Source organism: Amblyomma americanum, chromosome 9, assembly GCF_052857255.1.
Source record: "Amblyomma americanum isolate KBUSLIRL-KWMA chromosome 9, ASM5285725v1, whole genome shotgun sequence".
Lineage (NCBI taxonomy): Eukaryota > Metazoa > Arthropoda > Arachnida > Ixodida > Ixodidae > Amblyomma > Amblyomma americanum.
This window is the reverse complement of record NC_135505.1, coordinates 148,420,666-148,436,864: the sequence shown is the minus strand read 5'-3', so window position 1 is coordinate 148,436,864 and position 16,199 is coordinate 148,420,666. Positions and strand designations below refer to the sequence as shown.

The 16,199-nt window shown below is 46.8% G+C and overlaps 1 protein-coding gene across 1 annotated transcript; it reads left to right on the top strand.

The window, feature by feature from the left end:
• Nucleotides 1-62: 62 nt before the first annotated feature.
• atl (atlastin GTPase) lies at nucleotides 63-12,285 on the top strand. Its single transcript, XM_077638064.1, has 10 exons — nucleotides 63-324; nucleotides 487-817; nucleotides 875-1,087; nucleotides 1,412-1,630; nucleotides 1,698-1,862; nucleotides 2,289-2,345; nucleotides 3,809-3,880; nucleotides 4,251-4,400; nucleotides 7,486-7,767; nucleotides 12,026-12,285. The coding sequence occupies exons 2-10, from the start codon at nucleotides 497-499 to the stop codon at nucleotides 12,143-12,145; spliced, it is 1,599 nt and encodes a 532-aa protein (XP_077494190.1). The 5' UTR covers nucleotides 63-324; nucleotides 487-496; the 3' UTR covers nucleotides 12,146-12,285.
• The last annotated feature ends 3,914 nt before the right edge of the window (nucleotides 12,286-16,199 follow it).

Below are 16,199 nucleotides of genomic sequence, written 5' to 3'. Positions count from 1 at the left end.
GCCAGACAGTGGCGCCGACTGTGAGCCATCGTCGTCGTCTTGTTGGTTTCGTCGTATTGTGCAAGCCGCAGACAGAGCTGTTCCTTGGAGGAGGAAAGTAATCGCTTCTGGCAGCTAGTAGTGGTAGTGTTGTTCCGAACGGCCACCACTACTACCTGGGGTGGCCTGACTTCGTGGCAGGGAGGAGTATCTTGTCCGTCCGGTTGGAAGGACGACAAGGCACGATTCCTCGGCGAACAGATGCCATCGGCGGCCAGCGCACCTGCGCTCAGGTGATGAGCACCTAGCTGGATTTCGGGCCGTGGAGGAGTTTAGCGCAAGGACGTAAGTGCAAGCGCCCACAGCATTTTCCTGTTCCAGCGCGTGCCGCGGCCCCTTGTGCGGGGGCGATGGACAGCGGCCCGATCTGTGCCGCTCGGCCGCGCCAGTCACGACCAGCGCCCGCGTGTCCCGTCGCGGCCGTTGCAGCTGAGCGCATCTACGCAGGGGGGACGCGATGGTCGAGCGCATCGAGACCGGTCGGCCGGTGCAGATCCTGCGCACCAAGGATGACCACAGCTTCGAGCTGGACGAGGAGGCCCTGGGCCGCATCCTGCTGGCCGACCACGTCAAGGATAAGCCCGTCGTGGTGGTCTCCGTAGCCGGAGCCTTCCGCAAGGGCAAATCCTTCCTGCTGGACTTCTTCCTGCGCTTCATGCGCAACGGGGCCCAGGGGGACTGGCTGGGCGACCCGACGGCCCCGCTGAAGGGCTTCACCTGGCGCGGAGGCTGCGAGCGCGACACGACGGGCATCCTCATCTGGGACGAGGTGTTCCTGGTGAGGCGCCTGCTGCCTTGGACGGGCGCCGTCTGACGCGCGCGCCTTCCGTCGCAGGTGACCACCACCCAGGGCCAGCAGCTGGCCGTGCTGTTCATGGACACGCAAGGCGCGTTCGACTGCGAGTCCACGGTCAAGGACTGCGCGACCATATTCGCCCTGAGCACCATGACCAGCTCGGTGCAGGTCTACAACCTCTCGCAGAACATCCAGGAGGATGATCTGCAGCACTTGCAGCTCTTCACCGAGTACGGTCGGCTGGCTCAGCAAGTACGTCGTGCTGCCGCCATCGAGTGATAACGTGAGCGCGTGGCCTTCAGTGAAGTTCTGCGCCGTGGTGTAGAATGCCTCGAAAACATTCCATGTGTACGACCACTATCTCTCTGCTTTCGTTTGAAAGCACCCTCTTTTCAGTAAAAGCCTCCCAGTGTGCATCACCACTTTATGCAAAATGCACCTGACAATGCACTTGCCTGCACTTGAAGGCCATGCACTTGTGTCATCCATTGACAAGTACACATTGCATGTGTGGTGGGGAAACACCACATATGCTGCACCACTTGGCAATGACGAACATTGTATTTGGCCTTGCAGGACATGAGTGAAAAGCCCTTCCAGAAGCTTCTCTTTCTGGTTCGGGACTGGAGTTACCCCTACGACGCGGATTATGGTGCAGATGGCGGTCGCACCATCCTGGAGCGGCGGTTGCAGATCTCCGACCGGCAGCACCAGGAGTTGCAGCAGCTGCGGCGGCACATCCGGTCATGCTTCTCAGAGATCGGCTGCTTCCTCATGCCGCACCCAGGACTCAAGGTAAAAAAAAAGAAAATGCTTTCGAGTTGTGTGGGACACCTCAGAACCTGTGATTCTTGCCGGGCAGGTGGCAACCGCAGCCTCGTTTGACGGTCGCCTCTCGGACATTGAGGACGAGTTCAAGGAGCAGCTGAGGGCACTGGTGCCCTCATTGTTGGCACCAGACAACCTGCTGGTTAAGGAGATTAATGGCCAAAAGATCTCTTGCCAGGAGCTGTTAGCGTACTTCAAGGTAAGCTGGCAATCACTCTGCTTACTGCAAGTTTTGGTTTGTTTTTTAGGGTTGGGTATCGTCTAGCATTCTGGTTTATATTGTATATTCTGTGTGTCACGTAGTTTCCCCTTCATGGATCTTTCCAAGAAGTGCTACTTGAATGTTCCCATGTTGCTCTCTGGACTATTGTGTGTGCAAGAAGCAAGAATGGTGGAACTGGTAGCTCGAGCCTAATAGGCCCTCTTCATCAGAAATAAATTATCCTAACATTTGGTCTTTTGCTTTGAGTTTCTGCCCTTACTTTGATCTGTCTTGGTTTGACACCACAAAAAAGGATAGGTGAGACAGCAGCCAATCTCCAGGAGCACAGAAACCAAAACCTGCAGTACAGTACTTGAACTGCTCCCTTGAAATACTTATCACTATGCTCTTGCACTCTTGCAGGTCTATGTAAACATCTTCAAAGGGGACGAGTTGCCTGAACCTAAATCTATGCTGGAGGTGAGTAGCACGGCTTTGAGCACGAAGCGAGAATATTCTGGAATGGAAACTCATCCTGTCTGCATGATCATGACCTGAATGACAGATGACATCGCATGTGTGCTTGAGAAGTTAGAGTGAAATGTTATGCAGTGGTGTGTGTTGCACTTTGCTTAGTGGATAAGTGTGGTTCATTACAAGATACAAATATCTTGCATGACTCCAAGTCACTCAAATTGTACTGGGTGTGTTGAACCTAGAGGAAACATAATAATTACTTTGTATCCATTTCAGCTCTTCTGTAAGATGCAACATATTAGGCAGATATCATTTAACCTGTTCGGATGCTGCGACCACATTAGTGTACATGACCCGAACAGTATCAAATTCCTGTCTAAAAGGCTCAATGGCTACAAGTGTGTTTGCAGTAGAAATGTACTGAAATCGGAAAGGTCTGGCATGGAACCATTTAAGTCAGGCATGCAAAATGAATGCAGGATATTGTTTTTAAGATGGATGCCTCTGCGTTTTTAAGTAGCTCTGGTACAGCTCAGCTCCTGTGAGTGCGTCTGTTGGTCTGCTTGTTTTGCAAGCATGAGTGTGTTAAAATGCCTGAAGTGGACTGTGTTTCTTAACATAACTTTTTACAACAGTAATGAGATAATTTAAGCATAGCTGAGGCTCTGAAAGCATTGTTAAGTAAGAATGTGGTCTTATGAGGACCTGACTGAAAAAGTATAATCATCTGGGATGTTGGGAATAGGTGTGTGCAGGTGTCCCTCATAGTCGCTTTGGGACAATAAACCCCACAAACCAGCAGACTTAGAATACTGCGATGCAGAATCTTAAAAATGTGTGAATTAGTTGCATTGAAAAAATAAACTGTATCTGCTTTGTCGAGCTTGTGTAATGCTGGCTAAAAGCAGCGCTATCATCTATTGTTCCCACGAGTTCCTTTTGACAAAACTTCACGGACATAAAAAAAATTAATAAAAAAAGAAGCCATCTTTGCTCGTTAGTGCTTGATGGGGTTAATGAAATCAAGAAAGGGTGTGGGCAAGGCATGTAACGTAAGGCTAGATAACTGATGGTCGTTAAGGGTAACTGAGCAGATTCCAAGAGAGGGCAAGTGTAGCAGGAGATGTCAGAGGGTCAGTTAGGAAATTTTTGGGGAATAAGGTGGCTGCTGCTGGCACAGGACAGTGTTAATTGGAGAGGTATGGGAGTGGCCTTTTTCTCCTGCAGTGGACCTCCTTTGGCTGATGATGATGCTGATGATTGGGTTAATGAAAGGTTCATCAGCAGGCTTTCAGTTCAAATCCTGGCTGTAATCTATGCTTAAGGGACAATTTGTGTTTCCTTTATCTGTGACAGACCCTGTACATAGAACTCTCGCATTGCACCAAGACTAAGAGTTTCCACTCCCGTATATTCCTGCATTATGGCATTGGGCTGTGTGCCATAACACTGTCGTGCCCTTCCAGGCAACGGCGGAGGCGAACAACTTGGCAGCCGTGGCGACTGCTAAGGACAAGTACGCAAGCAGCATGGAGCAGGTGAGTGCCTGGTAGCGAGCAGGCTAAAGTCTACAGATTGAAAAGCTCAGGAGAGCCTCGTCAGTAAGTAGCCTGTACTGTGGTGCCAAAACTTGGGGGCTAACAAAAAGGCTGGATGTGGGTTTAAGGTCATTGTAGTGAGCAGTAGAGAGAGAGGTTAGCATCAAGCGACGCAAAGAAAGAGGCGTGGATTTGAGAGCAAGCACGTGTTACTGATATCCTGGCTGAAATTTAGGGTGAGACAACAGGACAGGCGCTGCCCTGTTGTGTCTCCCTTGTCCCTGTCCTTCGCGCTGTTCACCACCTTTAGCATGATGAAGTGGTGAGCAGGTGGTTCTTTTGTGACATCTTCTGTGGTGCTTGTGTGCAGCTGTGCGGTGGAGACCAGCCCTACCTCAGCCCCCAGGTGCTGGAGAGTCACCACCTGCGGCTGCGCGAGTCAGCGCGGGAGCTGTTTACAAGCACCCGCAAGATGGGCGGCGCAGAGTTCTCCCAGCAGTATCTGGAGAGGCTCACTGAGGCAGGCTCCCTTCTGTTTATCTTATTTACACACCCCCCACACAGCACCTGCAAAACCTGAGGCCTGTCAAAAAAGGCCACCACTGTGCAACATACAGTAGGTCTCTTCCATTTCTCTGTGGTCGTCAGCACCCGTCAGTGCTAACTGCGGTATATGCTACTATGCTGCTGCTGGATGGAGCCTGCATTACAAGTCCTATAAAGCATGCCATAAACCAGGCTTGCATGGCTGACAAATATGGCAAGGCTGGAAATATGGAAAAATCGGTAAGCTAAGTGGTAGACCACTAAGCGAAAGTTGTGGCCTTTCTGGATTGCTCTGTCTAGTAACTGGATTAAAGGACATCATTCTAAATATTAGTGCTACTATTTGTTGATTACCAAACAAGAAGATGGTCTGCTTAGCATCACTTGCTTTTACCTGACTGGATTTGCAGTTGTTAATACTTTGTACTAATCTCTTGTCAGTAGCAAAACCAGCACTCATTTATTCACCTAGGCACTTAGGGGGGGGCCTACTAGGTTTATGAAAGATATGTTTGTAGTGGCTGTCAACTGGGCTGATGAACTGTACGTTACATATTTAAGATGTGTAAGATTTTCAAGGTCATGTCCCCATTAATCATTTGAGGAAACGATGGAGATCTGGGTCTTGCATGACAGCCTGTGAGGGTGTCAACTTGGCTTTGTATTTGGCGTGGAACGTAGAAGAGTTCGTCACTAGCAGGAGGATGTTAACTACTGTGTAAAGCTTTTGGTAATGCTTGTGCATGTGATGTTGGGTGGCAAGTTGCTAAGCGCTAATAACCCGGATGTCGTTGTTTGCCCCCAATTCAGGCACCACCTCGATGTAGCACTACTAATCGATGAGACTTACTCACATTGCTAAATTAGCACTGAAATGGTATGAATTACTTGCCAGGCTGAGCACCCATTTGTCTCGGAACATTCTTGATGGCCAGGTTCTTCCTGCAAGCAGTCAGCACACTGACAGTGCTTTTGCATGCAACAGATTGAGTGCATGAGGACCTGGTAGCAGAAAAGCTTGCCCAAACCATTCGCTGTTCATTAGGTTGAAGACATGTGGAAGCCTGCATGCATGCATTAACATTGTGCTATTATTTGGCCAGTGAGCGAGTCTTTTGTTCATGGTATGTCTCTGCTGCTACTGTGAGCTTGAAGATGTAGACGTGGCTTTTTTTTCTTCTTTACCTATGGCACCCTTCTTGGGGCGGTGAATAGGGCATCTACCGTATTTACTCGCATAATTTGCGCAGTTAATTTATTAACGTGGTTTATGAAAAAAAAAGGTCTTGCTGGCACTTTTTATGCTCCCTACTACGCGAGACCACCAGCATGCATGCAAGTGCTCGCAAGGTAGGGTTGGAAAGATCGACACGTCACCATGTGTGACTGTGAAGGGTGTGAGTAGCAGGGACACCGCCACGCCGTCCATGCTGCTCTAAGGAAGATGGCACTGCCAAGCCCAAGTCAAAGCATATCTGATGCGTGCGAGGCGCAACCGCTACCAGCATTTTGGGTGAGAATGCGAGATTATGGCAACGGAACCAGCGGGCCTCAATAGCCTTACTAATAATGCCCCCTTCCCGAGACACACCAAAACACTAATGGGAACGAGTCGGCACCAGCTAAAAGCCATGACGGAGATAATGAAGGCAGCCGCAGCTGCACTGCAGCGCAACTACCAATTCAAAAGTCTTAAAGCAACATATGCCGTATATTGCCATGTATACATAGTACTTTTCTTAAATAATCGATTGTTGAAAATTGGGGACCGACCTATATGTGGAGTCTAACGTACTTTCGCCCAAGCCTTAGCACACCCGGTGCTAAGATTCCCATTCCCAGCACAATGTATGGACTCGTGTACAAAAAAAAAATAGTCCTTTGTGATCCCGGGAAAAAAAAAAAAAATAGAATTGCGTTCCAGCCAGCGATCACTTTCCTGTATGAACAGTTGCGAGACCAACCTTCCGATAACCTCTGGCGTGCACCGGATTCCGGAACTACCGAACAGTTTGCTATTCTGTTTGCGGCTGCTACTCAACCAGGCCGCACTCGAGAGTGCCATTTCATCATTCTTAATCTCCATTTGCCTCTTGAGTGGTGGCTTTGAAACGGGGGAGGGGGGTTGTATAGGCGGCAATACATCATGATAGATGCAAACGTTAAAAATGTACCATAAAATGCTTATCTTACTTAAACCGCTCGCTTATTCACACTGAAATTTGACGCAGAGATGGCATATGGCCATCTTGCTTTAGATAATTTACTTGCCTGATTTGATCAGGGCTACTTAGGAAACTGCATAGTCTGCAGTAAGATAAGCAGCTTTCGCTTAACTGATACTGTTGGCGCCATCTGGTGCTTATCCGAGGAACAGTTATTTTATTCTGCTGGACACACAGGTTGAACTTGGGGGAAATTTGTGCAAACAACGTTTTATGTGCTAAATATTGTTCAAGTTAAAGTAGTCGAGCCCCCCCCCCCCCCCCCCCCCCCCCCAACCACCACCGCTCATCACAGCTTCAAGGATAAAATAACCATTCCGTGGGTAAGCATCAGACAGTGTCACCGGTATCAGTAGTGCAGAAGCTGCTTGCCTTGGGTCGCCATTGTTGTGGACGACATAGAACTCCACTTCTGATCGAATCAGCAAGGACATCATCCAAACACGATATGCCATCTGTGTGCCTAATGCCGATGCAAATAAGCGAGCGGTTCTAGTGAGAGTAATATTTATGGTGTGTTTTTAGCAATACAACTTTTCAATATACATACATATAGCACGTTATGTCTTCAGTAGAGTTTTTAGTACATGTTCGCGAAATTTCCGCGTAATTTATGCACTGTGTTTTGAAGGCTCAATTTAAAGACAAAGTGCGCAAGTTATGCTAGTAAACACTGTATATAGCAGTATAACAACGCAGCGGAGGCTTCCTTTGCCATCTTTCTTTTTGCATCACTTCTCTGTGCTGTCTGCAAGTAGCTGGTGACAATTCTGGCTAACTCTGTGTGTGTGTGCACGCACTCGCGTGGTTTGGTTTGGGGGCGCCCCCTTGCAGGAGATCGACCAGACGTTTGAGAACTTTGCCAAGCACAACGAAGGCAAGAACATCTTTGCGGCGGCGCGCACTCCGGCCACTCTATTTGCCGTCGTGCTGGCCTTCTACTTTGCGTCAGGCGCCTTTGCCCTGATTGGGCTGTACTCATTCTCCAACTTCTGCAACCTCCTCATGGGCCTGTCTCTGCTCAGCCTCTGCACGTGGGGATACGTGCGCTACAGCGGCGACATGCGCGAGGTTGGCGCCCAGATTGACGCCATCGCGAACGTCATCTGGGCAGGCGTGAGTCCCCTCTCTACTTTCTTGTTTCTTTTGTACTTCCTTTTTTTTATTTTTGCAGCAATAGCTGTTAATGGCACCAGTCCGAGAATCCGTGGCATTGTGTAGATGTAAGTGAAGGAGTGTGAGGGTGGTCGGAGAGGGCACATGAGTAGGGGCATAGGATTATCCTGTGATATGTGTGGGTTGTTGCTCTTTTTTTTTTACTGGCATTGTTTTATCACATGTTGCGCAGCCTAACAGCCATCAAAAGGTTCTCACATTACACAGCATAGCATGAGCGTCTGTTTTTTTTTTTTCTGTCCCACTCATTGGCAGCCTCTGGCTTGGAAGGAAGTACTATAGTCTAGAAAGATTTGAAGGTGATCGTTGTAGTTTTGGCTGAACACGATCTGTAAACTTTTCCTGTTGTGGTGGTCAATTAGTCTTAAGCAAAAATGGCTGTGCAGGATAGAGGAACCAAGCGGCTAGCTTAGCTCGTGTATTTCATTCTGCGGCTCTTACAAAAATAAACTGTCTTATAACACGGTAATTTGAGTAGGTTAAGCATGTCTTCGAATCATGGCATACTGTACACTGCTCTTGAGGTTAGAGGTGCATAAATGAACAGTTAAAAATGTGACACTGTACCTTGTTTCATGAAATCACTAGCGAAAGGTGTGGTTACAACTTATTTCAGGGAATGAATGGTATTACTGTGAGTGAGTTCAGCAGTTTTTATAGCTTTTTTTAAAAAAAGAGCGAGATATGCCTTATCACTCCAGTGCATTAAACTGTACTGTTTCAAAGCTAAGCTGCCACAACTCTGTTAAATGATAACCTCAGCACTCAGTATGCACAGTCAGTCACCTTAGGGACCACCTGCCAGAAAACCGGGGGCAGATGTATGGGTGTCACCCCTGAAAAGTGGGGCAGGGGGTTTCATTTTAACCATGTATATGAGAATGAGCATAATTTTCTTCTGTAAAATTTCTCAGGGGGGTGACAACCACCCTCCTGCCCAACTTCTATAAATACCTGGCACTTGCAAGAAGCATTGTCCACTGTGGTATTACGGTATGTTGTGCTTCTGCTGCAGTTCTTGCATCACTGTTTACCCGACTAAGATTGTTTTTATTCACATTTTATTTCTTATTTCTTCCTGTCCTTTGAAAATGAGTATACTAGAGCGTCCTCAATTCCTCATGTTTTTGCATAGTTTTTGAAATTATCTCTTTCATTAGACCCCCGTTAGTTCAGAAATTTGTACAGTTTGGGTTGCCAGCATGGTCTCGGCCAACACCTGTGAAAGTGAATGGCATCAGACAGTCATTAATTCAGATGCGTCTCAATCGAAAACCGTGCTGAGGGGTGGCCAGCACTGCAAAAAATACTTAAATTTCTTTTTCAAGCCTAAATTTCATGGCACCATCTTGCGCACAAACCCCCAATGCGCATGCAATGGCAGGCATAAAATGGTGTGGTCGCGTAGTTTTGGTTTTGATTTTCTGAGGTTCATGTCAGCCTAAGGTGATGGCTGTGCATCAGCCAGACAGCCAAACACAGCTGTGCGACATATCAGTGCCTGCACACTGCTCACGCGTTGGTCAGTGCATTGCTGGCCTTTGCTTTTTTAGTGCATGGTTCTTCCATTCTCATCCCGTCAAAAGTGTGTGCGTAGTATGTACAGTGGAGCCGCTTCACTGAACCAACGCTGCTTATGAGGAGACTTGACTGCTATCTCATTGCATAGTGGAGGAGGCCGCGAAGGCCTTTATTATTCTGAAGCAGTTCTTCTCCGGCATTCCTGACAGTGCACGCACAGTAAGGGATTTGCCGTAACTTCGGAGAATTGTCGTTTTGCGGTGCAGTTTTCATTGTAAAAGCTGTCAGGTGTCATGCGGGCTTTCACTTCATAATTTTGCTATGACGCAAATGGTATTTGGCTGTTTCGAAGAGGGATCATTTGATGATTCGACCCTCTGATAATTCGGATGTTTTTGCCTCCTCCTTGAAATCCAAATTAAAGATGTTTTACTGTACTAGCCAAGCCTGTTTTCTGTACAGGCTAAGGTTTGGTGCACAAGTTTCCCCTGCTTCATGCTGTCAGTTGAAAAATGTTTGCATTAGTGGGAAAACTATTCAAATGAAGTTTTTGCTCCGCCGCGGTGGCTCAGTGGTTAGGGCGCTCGGCTACTGATCCGGAGTTCCCGGGTTCGAACCCGACCGCGGAGGCTGCGTTTTTATGGAGGAAAAACGCCAAGGCGCCTGTGTGCTGTGCGATGTCAGTGCACGTTAAAGATCCCCAGGTGGTCGAAATTATTCCGGAGCCCTCCACTACGGCACCTCTTCTTCCTTTCTTCTTTCACTCCCTCCTTTATCCATTCCCTTACGGCGTGGTTCAGGTGTCCAAAGATATGAGACAGATACTGCGCCATTTCCTTTCCCCAAAAAACAATTATTATTAATTGTTATTGCTTTGAAGTAGATTATTGCCATTTGTGTGTCTACTGGGCAGGCGATTTAACTTTTATGATTGAATCGAGTTCATTGCTCAAGAGTTGTGAGTATAGGTGCATGTACTGTCAGCATCAAATGAAACTGGGGCAGGATACCTGCAATGCAAACTCAAGAAGTAAAAAAAAATTAGCTGCTGTAGATTAATTACAGATGTAATCGGTTAACACCTCCACGTAGCTACCGCTGCATCATTGAGGTTAAAATAAAATCGGGCAAACTAATATTGTGATATTCAACTAAAATCTCATTGCGCCGTTCTTGTGTCGGTGGACCTGTACACATTTCATGTGGCACCAATAATACATCATACACCAAACAAGGGAGTAACAGAATACAGTAAGGTTTAAAATAAAACAGCAGCAGTGATACAGGTTACACTCAGTATTGTGAAACGCTAGAACAAAACTGATACAAACAGCAGCAATTGCGAGGTGCACTTAGTAACAATTAACATGAGGCTTAATACTGGATAGCCCTCGTGAGCCCACATGATAATTGCATAAGTTAAAATACCAGAGAAACTGCTTGTGTGGCACCAGCATTAGAGATTTCTTGCAGCTTATCTTGCCAGGGAGCAGTGGGTATCAGTGCATGCCTGTCTTTTGCTGCTCTTTAAGCGTTTGACTGTGCCGTTCCAGTGCAAACAAGCCTGCTATGGCTGGGCAGCGTACGCATCTAGAGATGCTCGAGGGGGCAGTGATAAGGTCACAGACACTAAGCTTGTCTCTCTCGCTGCTTATCACTTGGCCCTTGAGCTTTCCGCTCACCATTGCTCCCATTGTGAATTATATTCGGCCAGCACTGGTGTATGACCACAGGCAGTGCAGGAGAGCGGGGTAAAAGTGGAAAATAACGCGTGCAAGCATAGAGTTCTAAGTGGTGCTTATGTAATATATAATGTGATACTATATCACATGATGTATATGCAAATTCATATTAATGCAAATTTGTGCACCCTTTCTTGCCATTTTCTGTGGTCATGCTTTAGAGGTATACTTTATTATTTTTATTTTTTTCATTGTTGTTGGATTGAGAGTTTTCAGTATAGAAAGAAAGAAAATGCTCTGTTGCTGACATGGGAATAACAAAAAAGTGCAACAAGTGAAATGTTTGGTAAACTGTCGTAAACTTCCTGTTGCCATGCTATGTACCTCTACAATCCAAATGAGAGTCTCGTGATTTAAAGTAGTGGCTAGCGATTTTAAGACGCCAGTGTTTATCTGACCCCGTTTCTCAAGGTGAACTATTTTTTTGTTTCATTTCAAATTTATCACCTCGCAAAGTGTTTTCTGGAACATCAATTCTAAGTTCATGCTCGTGTTGATTGCGTTATATCTACTTTGCGTTTTGTCATGCACAGTCCCTTGAACACAATCTGCCTCTTCCACATGGCTACCCTGCGCATGCATGTCTACTCCTCTGCTCTCTATGCCAAGCTCCACTGGTTGAACACAAACCACCAGGTTCTAATGCATATGCGCAGTTCATGCTGGTGACAGGTGTAGGCTATAGACGGCAGCAGTTGACACCCCGTGGAAACTGATTGCACCTGCATCACTCACTTGCATTTGTTCCAAGTTAGTTTTCTAGGTGGCACACAAATTTTCACACACTCCCCAGAAGGTGCCATACCTTGTGAAAATGGAGACTTCATACATTGCTTCCTTTTTTTTTGTGCGGATTGCCTGCACTCAGGGGAGCAGCCAGTCAGGGCATTGGGGTGTGTGCCTTGCGAGACACCCTCTTTCTATCCCCATTGCAGCTGCTGAAGCCGTTGTACAAGACTGTGATGCAGGACCGGGTGCTGCCACCACACCTGACGGGGGGCGCGGGCGAGGGCACGAGGGCCCCGCCCCCCAACGGCCGGCTCAAGGGCAACTGAGCCACTGCCATCCCAGGAAACGCCAAGACTCAACACACCACCCAAGTGCCTTGTTGCGGGCCCCACTCCACACACCCCCCTCCCCACTCTTCGTTTCTCTTTGTACCGTTAAGGAGGAATAAAAAGGCCCTCGTTGTGCATCTGCTGCTTCCTTCGCTGTATTCCTCTGGCTGGGCCCAGGACACTGAGGGGGCTAAATTGAAGTTGGCCTGTAGTGCTGGATTACCACGTTCCAATGATAGATGCTAGCTTCACTGAAAGGAATGTTTGTAAACTAGAAAAGGTCAAGAAATGGGAGGTGGCACCACTGACCATTTTCACGAGCAGACTGCAGTGACATCAGGACCATTTCCTTCATGTGGGCTACACTGTCATCCACTTCCAGTCGGTGACGTCACACAGAGCGCTTTTTGGTCTGTCGCCAGTTTAAATCGAGCAGCGGAAAAACTCAATTTTCAAAACATCAAGACATCAGCATGGCTATGAAAGGGCATAAAAGCTATTCTTACCGAGAACAAAAGTTTGAGTTTCCCTCGGTGTCCCTTTAATGGTCTCCATCTTGGCCAAACAGCCTAGTCACTGAATAGCACCAAGATTAGGTACCACAAATTTAGGACACTGCAAAACAACACTTGCAAAAAAAAGCTGTGTCTGTCTGGTATAACTTTTTGAGAGACTACACACTCCAACATAGATGGACCTTCTTGCTTTTTAAGCGTCTAGCTTGACTGATTCCGTTCATTGCATATACTTTGGCAGCATGCAACACTTATGAAGTGGTCAGGGCACAGGTTAATGTATCAAGTTGGGATCAATACTTTAAGCTCACTACCATTCTATGTGAGCATGTCTATTCCATGCCCTGCCCAAGTGTATTTACACTTCTTTATTTTAGCTAGGGTACCATCAGTTTGCAATTCTTCTCATATTCATTCTCTTCTCTGCTCATGGCTTAGCAAAGCTTTAATCCAGCCCTCAACCATTCAGCTCTCTCGCATTCTTCAACATCCATTCAAGGAATACTCCTTTTTTCAGGGAAATTGAAGAGCACAAATTAGGCAAAAGGAAAAAAGGCCTAAAATAGAGTTTTCCAGGTCTAATTGAGGGAATTCTCGGTTACAAGATTGAACAACTGGTGCGCTTAACTGCAAGTTAAGCATAACTGCTGCTCTCTTCTTCAGTGTTTTCACCTTAACATGAACTCGACTTGCATTCTGTCAAGTTCACGAAAACTGGATTCAGGGCATCATTACGGAGTGTTGGTCATACTTATATTTTTACCGAGCCAGGTTCTGAGTTGACGTTCACATAGCAAGGAGCTGCATTAGTATTGTCGCTCGCATGCTTCAAACTGGATTCAACACTATGACAATGAAAATTTGTTTTTAAAGAAAGGAAATGATAGTGGAGGGCTCTGGAATAACTTCAACCACCTGGGGATCTTTGACATCGCACAGCACACTGGCACCTTTTTGCATTTCGCCTCCAAAATATGGCCACTGTGGTCGGGTTCGAACCCGGGAACTCCGGCTCAGTAGCCGAGCGCCCTAACTGCTCAGCCACCGCGACGGGTCAAGACTATCCACTGTTATTAGTTGTGCGAGTTTAAAGTTCCAGAGAGACACCTGGGCTACAAGGAACACTGTAGCGAGGGGCTGCGGACTAATTGGGACAGGTTGCGGTTTTCCAACCAATGAGAGCGACGTACGACGTCAGACACGGAGAGTCGAGGGGTTGGCGGGGCACCAGCTGCGTAGCAGTCGTAGTGTGTGGAAAGCCTGAAACTCTGGCTTTTTGACCAGCAGCCGAACACTGAAGCCACTAAGCCACCATGGCACATTCTATCCACTAACGACACTGTGTGGAAGACAACCTTAAATGCATAAATAAAATTCTTAGCATTCCAATTTAAGAGATGACATGGCACCAAATGAAAGGAGAACCAGCCAGCCCCATAGTGAACGCTGGGTAGCAAACCTTCCTGCTGGGCAAGTTTTTTTGGTCTAAAGAAAGCGCAGTATTGCTAACTAACTATAAGGCAAATTCAAAATGGTGGTATCTTTTTTTTGCATTTTTCTTTACATGACACACATGCAAGCCATTCAATTAATTAAACAAACTGACTTGCATATTGCTACCACCAGTTTTCATTGTTAAGGATAATTACTTAACATCCTGCTTACATTCACATGAACCACTTTTCCTGTTTTGCCACAGTTCAAGGTCATTGCAGCGTCCATGTTAGGTATGGTAAGTCATGCCAAGTAATAAAACTTCGGAAGTGATGGCAGTGATCACCAGAAGAGTAGAAACTAGATGCAGTTAGAAAGGCAAGCCCACAAGTGGTGTTACTTCAATACATTAGACCTCACAGTTTATACTTTAAAATATTTTTGCTTTAATGCAGTGAATGCAAATTTGTCATTTATCTACAATACGGGTGACAGTACACTATTCAGGAGCAAGCCCCAATGATGTAGAGCTGCAACGACCAAACGGAGCTTTCTTTTACCTGAGTGTGCTTTCCTTTGTTTCAAGGTTTGCTGGCTTAATGAGCACACTCTACACCTTTACACATATTAAAAAATCTTGCTGGGTGATCATGTTACTTCGCAACACAACTTTTCAGTGCAGCTACTGAGGCATTTTCATTTCACAGCATACTGAGGTAAAGAATTTGAGAGATGTGTATATTTGTAGTTACAGACCACTTTTCTTTTTTCCCGCGACGATTTTAAGCGAAATCCTGATTTAACGAGAATACCTTGCACAAATGTGCAGAAGCTTAGCAATGCTATAGGGGCCTGAAGTTGCCTGTAGAGTTACATGTGATGGTTTCTAACTCTGTGGCACATAGTGAAGCCATTTTCTGAATGTGACATTAAACACAAAATGACACGTCATCAATTCTAACTTCACAAAGAAAACATCGCTGAACTCTCAACAAACAGTAACTCAGAAAAATGTGATGTTCCAAAATGCTCAGCATGCTTCCTCTTTAGAGTTCTGTGTGCGAGTGGACTGCAAAGGGCAGTGTATGAATGCGTGTTCGTGCACACGTTTCGGGCGTTATGCGTTTTTTTTTTTGGTTGGGCGTGTTGTCAAGGGCAGGTGTTTTCTGGCATGCAACAAGGGTCGTTGAGAGCACCTGTACATTTTATTTGCAACATTACTTTATGTGCTCTGCACTCTTTTTTTTTCTGAAAAAGAGTTTGGGGGGGGGGGGGGGGCAATTGGAATAAAAAGTATCTAGTAACGTGACACCTCACGTTACCGAAAAATGTTAACGTAAGTATGTTACCTGTTACAGTTCCAAAATGGTAACGGGTGCATTAATAAGTTACAAAAAAAAGTAATGCGTTACCAGTAACTCCGTTACTTCTAAGCGTAGCCGCCAACACTGGTCACACTACTTCAGCCTGCCTCTCTTCGAGGCGGTGCATTTCATGGCAGCTGCCGTACATGGCATGTGCCACATTCCTCCGTTCTTGCCATACTCCCCCCAACCCTCCAACTTCCACAGTATCCCCTCTTCAGGTTGCCGCTCCGCACCTGCTCTGCCAGTCGCGCAATGCCCAACCCAAAGAACGGGCTCTTAACAGCTGCGCTGTAAAGAATCGAATGGCTGGTAATGAGGAGTATCAGCACTAACTGGCATGCGGCAATGATTGCGCACAGAAAGATGCAGCCCGTGCAGGGTCCGTGCACTCCAGGTCATGCCCGGCTGCACGTACAAGAAACGACTAAGACCACAAACGCAACTTTCCCAAAAAACCTTTGCTCCGTTTGTTTCGGGACGGTTAGCAACAGGGGTTAAGCAAGGGCTATTTGCATGCGGTGGTCAGGTGATCGCAACCCCATGCAGTGCTCATCCTGACCCCCACCCCAGTCAAGCATGGCTACATGGACAGCACTTTACCCAGGAACCTCCAGATCAACAGCTAGTGCTGTAGAACAATTGGAATGTAGAGGCTCATGACAGAGGAGCAAGTACAGGTGGGGAAACTGCTCTTTAGTGCAGCACAAACTGGAGCCACCCACTCGCTGGCACCAC

Coding starts and splice junctions, on each gene's coding strand:
- atl (XM_077638064.1), top strand. CDS start 497: ATGGTCGAGCGCATCGAGACCGGTCGGCCGGTGCAGATCCTGCGCACC. Junction 1,088..1,411: donor ACGGTCGGCTGGCTCAGCAA/GTACGTCGTGCT, acceptor TTGGCCTTGCAG/GACATGAGTGAAAAGCCCTT. Junction 1,863..2,288: donor AGCTGTTAGCGTACTTCAAG/GTAAGCTGGCAA, acceptor GCACTCTTGCAG/GTCTATGTAAACATCTTCAA.